The following is a 5,000-nucleotide window of genomic DNA, read 5'->3' on the forward strand; positions in this document are numbered from 1 at the left end:
CCCCAACCCTGGAGGTGTGAGGTGAACGTGCTAACCACTAAGCCACCGTGACCCCCCCCCAGAATTATCATGTAATTATCAATCGGTCTTGCTCTTTGGTGGGAGGGGCGTACTCTCTTTCTCCCCTGTCAATCACAGCGGTCACTAGCCAATCACAGGAGTCTGTGAGCTTTAGTACTGTGTAAGAGAGCCTCAGCTTGAATTGGTGGGAGCCTTCAGGTGAGCAGTTTCAGTCTGATTTAGATTCAATCCCCTGCTGAATGTTTTTGTTTCCTATTCCTCCACACTAGACGTAAGAGTGTGAGTCAGTCTTACCTTTGTGTTGTGTACTCTTTCTGATCCACCTGGATCTTCACTCCACCAACGTTCTTTCACATCTACCTCCTAACTTCTTCTAACTAAATGCCAATTTTACTCAACAACTCAACACAACTTTTCATTTTCTTGGCACGTTTATAGAAAGACTTTTTTCCCCCCGGTCGTATCATTCCACTTTTAATCCAAATTCTCAACATTCTGAATAAATATCATCCAGACAATCGGAGTGAATAAGCAAACCACATGCAGTCATCTGCATAATATACAAGCATGTACTGTATAACGTCGTAACAAATATCATCAACGTTTGATAGGCTTTTTGTCTTTGGCAAACCAGAACCCAGCTGCACATGCAGAATAAAAAAGAAATAAATCAGAAAATAGCTTCTCAGTAGTTTCTCGGTCTCCGTCTTACAGAGTACATGTTGTGCAAGGTTGTCTAACAAAGTGTACACAGTGCTCCTTCTGTCCAATCTAACCGTCGTCGAGTGCTCACGTTAGAACCCGTTCGGGTCTCAACACTTTTTGGGGTCTCCCCAGAAAAACCCTGACTCGTTCACCTCCAGACCAGGGCTTTGGAACGTATTGGTTCAGGATTGATTTTTGCTTTGTTTCAGATCGCTACGTCGTCATCGTCTAAATCAGGACTCCCCGGTGTAGAGGCGGTGAAAAGTTCTCCTGGTCTGGAGTTGGGTCTGTGCAATTGAGGTGTACGTGTCTGATCATTCTGTTCTGAGAGCAGTCTGAGAATCTGGCCTACTTGTTCCTCCAAAACGGCCATCCTGGACCCCAAAGCCTGGATCTCGCCCCGTAGTTCCAGCCTTGTCTCCTGAAGCATGGTTTGAACGGAGAGATCGTGGTGTGTGGTGAACATGTCCCTCGGTAGTCCTTCTCCTCCACCACAGCTGCTATCGCCCGCTATGGGACTCTGCACTTCTTCCACGTTATCTAGCCTCTGATCGCTTTGTGTCAACCCGCTATCCCATGAGTCTGTTTTACGGAGCGAGTTCTTTCTGGACCCGGTGGTGTCCACGACGCCTTCGATCTGCACTCTGACCTCGGGCGAGAGATGTTCTATAGACGCCGCTTTCTTCACATTGTTCAGCCCTTCTTTGCGGCTCTCCGGTGGCGGAGAATCTGGGACGCCCATGTTGTTTTTCAGCCGCATCCACCCACGACCGGTTGCGAGCGGTTTGGTGAGCGTTGCGTTGCTCAGCTTCGTGCGGGTCGCGCTCGGATCATGATCTCCAGCGGGCTTCAGTTCCATGACATCGCAGTTGTTTTGTTTGAGCGTGTCACCAGGTCTGGAGAAGGACAGAGAGTTCTGGATGGGTGTGATCTGCGAGATGGTGACCACGCTGCTACAGGAGCCTATGTTAGATCTGCCGTTCTGCACCGTGTGCAGCGTGCTCTGTGGGACGGATGTTTGTGTTTGTTGGAGCCGAGTGTGTGAACGTAGCTGGAAGCCGTGCGTGTGAAACTGCTGCTGGTTTTTCTCCACATCAGTCTGGACTGCGGCCTCCTGGTTGCGGAGCTCCTTCTGCTGTTTAAATTTCTGCAAGAGTTTTCGGACCGGATGGTCAACGGGGATTGTCAGCGGAACCTCGTTCTTCGAGCGCTGACGTTCCTCCTCCTCCTTCTTTACATCGCTGATCTTCCGGAAGACAACCTAAGAAGAAAAAAAAACAAAGGACATATTTATTTACAAGGGTTTTTGGGCTATATATCAAAAAGGGTTCCTTGGAAGGGTTCCTCAAGAGACCTTAAGATTTTAAAAACAAAACTTTTGCTGAACAAAGTGGTGTCTTGAAGAACCCTTGGAGAACCACTTCTTCTATGAGTTTGTGTATTCATTCATTTTCTACCGCTTATCCGAACTACCTCGGGTCACGGGGAGCCTGTGTATCTCAGGCATCATCGGGCATCAAGGCAGGATACACCCTGGACGGAGTGCCAACCCATCACAGGGCACACACACACACTCTCATTCACTCACACACTCACACACTACGGACAATTTTCCAGAGATCCCAATCAACCTACCATGCATGTCTTTGGACCGGGGGAGGAAATCGGAGTACCCGGAGGAAACCCCCGAGGCATGGGGAGAACATGCAAACTCCACACACACAAGGTGGAGGCGGGAATCGAACCCCCAACCCTGTAGGTGTGAGGCGAACGTGCTAACCACTAAGCCACCGTGTCCCCCCTGAGTTTGTGTATTAATAAAGGTTATTAAAATGTTCTTTAATGGTTCTTTAAGGAAAATGAAAGGTTCCTCCTACTGTACTTAGCCCCACCTCTGATGGTAAGCTTTCTGCAGAACCTGACACAAAGTGTTTTACAATCAGACAGGATTTCTAATAGAACCGTTCTTTAGAAGCTAAGATCCATTAATAGGCCAGAGAACTCTTAGAGATGAAATGATTCTGATCCTATCTGATCCTCTCCAGTCTTGTATGGTTCCTCAGTAAGGAACCCTTAAAGGAAGTGCAGATTTAACCTTATTTTTCTGAAATACTATAAATATACAGTAGAAGGTCCAAAGGTCTGGTATAAGCAGCAGTCGAGTAAAAACTAAATAAGTAATAATAATAATAATAATAATAATAATAATAATAATTCAGCTCGAGGGGGAAAATAGTTTATCACGAGCCTCTGAGTCTCCGGAGCTGATTCGAAGAAGGCGGTGTATGACATCTGGCGGAGATTTAACAGACATGTCGAGACGAATGTGCAAAGATTTGCCAAACAATCTGGCAGAGCCGGAACAGATGTCAGGAAGAATGTGCCGAGAGACGAGAACGAGAGAACTCGATATTACACCTACAGAGGATCTGAAATCTGGTCTGAGGAAATAAAACCCGGTCTGAAGAGGTTCTCAAGGCAACACTAGCAAATAGTGAACATTTCTATCATATTAAATAAGGAATAAATACTGTACAGTAAGAATTTAATGAAAAATAAAACACAAGAAACGTAAGAAAACGAAAACGTGACTTTTTATCCGTTTCTGGTTACATTTATGCCGTGGAACGTAACGGCCAGGAAACAAGATGTGACTCGCTTTATACTGAAATGATTGTGCCTTGAAGTTCATTCATTCTTTCATCTTCTACCGCTTATCCGAACTACCTCGGGTCACGGGGAGCCTGTGCCTATCTCAGGCGACATCGGGCATCAAGGCAGGATACACCCTGGACGGAGTGCCAACCCATCGCAGGGCACACACACACACACACACATTCACTCACACAATCACACACTACGGACAATTTTCCAGAGATGCCAATCAACCTACCATGCATGTCTTTGGACCGAGGGAGGAAACCGGAGTACCCGGAGGAAACCCCCGAGGCACGGGGAGAACATGCAAACTCCACACACACAAGGCGGAGGCGGGAATCGAACCCCCAACCCTGGAGGTGTGAGGGGAACGTGCTAACCACTAAGCCACCATGACCCCCTGTGTCTTGAAGTTAAAAAGAAAAATAAAAGACATCCTGTCGTGTTACAGACTTAGTGCGATTACACTGGAAACGTATCCTTACGCAGAACGGCACCAGATCAACGATCACACAAAAGAGAGGCCCTGTGGACGCCGTAACCATAGAAACGATAAGTTAGTGTTATGGAAAATTCATCGAAAACCTTCTGACCAATCAGAACCAAGCATCGGATCTAATTTACGCATTATCCAGCTTTAATATTTTCGTCTTTTTTTCTCCCTCGGCTCATGATCCAGCGTTAATGACGGCGAGCGACGGACGTTCGTAGAAGATTATCTGCAACGTCTCTGAAAGAACGTAGCATCGAGAAGGATTGTTTTTTTTCTCCAGAGCAAAATACGTAGTGCCGTCATTACGTCTGAGAAATGATGATAAATCTATTTTTCCAGCACAATCCCACGAGTCTTTATGAGTCTGCAAAGGCGGTGGATTAAAATCTCATTTTCTCAGAAGTTTTCTGTGGTTGATTCTTACAGTATTATGTTAGAATAGACATTATTTAAGACTCTGAGAGAGAAATACTGAGTCGTCTGTTCAGACATTCTGGAGATGATTACATCAAGACTGAGCTGAGCTTTAAAACATGCCATGAGGTTTGGACAGATGGGTGTGTAAGACACTTTACCCCTCGGGTGTGTAAGACACTTAACCCCTCGGGTGTGTAAGACGCTTTACCCCTCGGGTGTGTAAGACGCTTTACCCCTCGGGTGTGTAAGACGCTTTACCCCTCGGGTGTGTAAGACGCTTTACCCCTCGGGTGTGTAAGACGCTTTACCCCTCGGGTGTGTAAGACGCTTTACCCCTCGGGTGTGTAAGACGCTTTACCCCTCGGGTGTGTAAGACGCTTTACTCAGGAGTCATGACTGTAACTCACACACACACACACATACACAAACACATACACACAAACACATACACACAAACACATACACAAATGTACACACACAAACACACACACACACACACACACACACACACACACACGTACACACACACATATACACACACACGTACACACACACACACAGACACACACACACGTATACACACAAGCACACACACAAACACAGACCCAAACACAAACAAAAACAAACACACACACATACAAACACACACAGATACATGCACACTCTCTCACACACACACATACACAAACACATACACACACATACA

General features: G+C 46.3%; 1 protein-coding gene across 4 annotated transcripts in view; it reads right to left on the minus strand.

Moving 5' to 3' along the window:
- Positions 1-507: 507 nt before the first annotated feature.
- The window catches only part of kcnh5b (potassium voltage-gated channel, subfamily H (eag-related), member 5b), a 39,365-nt gene continuing 34,872 nt past the window's right edge, over positions 508-5,000 (minus strand). For all 4 annotated transcript variants that reach the window (XM_060871690.1, XM_060871689.1, XM_060871691.1 and 1 more), the window contains one exon: positions 508-1,987. In XM_060871690.1, coding sequence (XP_060727673.1) covers positions 932-1,987 — 1,056 coding nt within the window. In that variant the 3' untranslated portion in view covers positions 508-931. The remainder of the gene's footprint in view (positions 1,988-5,000) is intronic.

This window comes from Tachysurus vachellii, chromosome 6 (assembly GCF_030014155.1).
Source record: "Tachysurus vachellii isolate PV-2020 chromosome 6, HZAU_Pvac_v1, whole genome shotgun sequence".
In the NCBI taxonomy this organism is placed as follows: domain Eukaryota; kingdom Metazoa; phylum Chordata; class Actinopteri; order Siluriformes; family Bagridae; genus Tachysurus; species Tachysurus vachellii.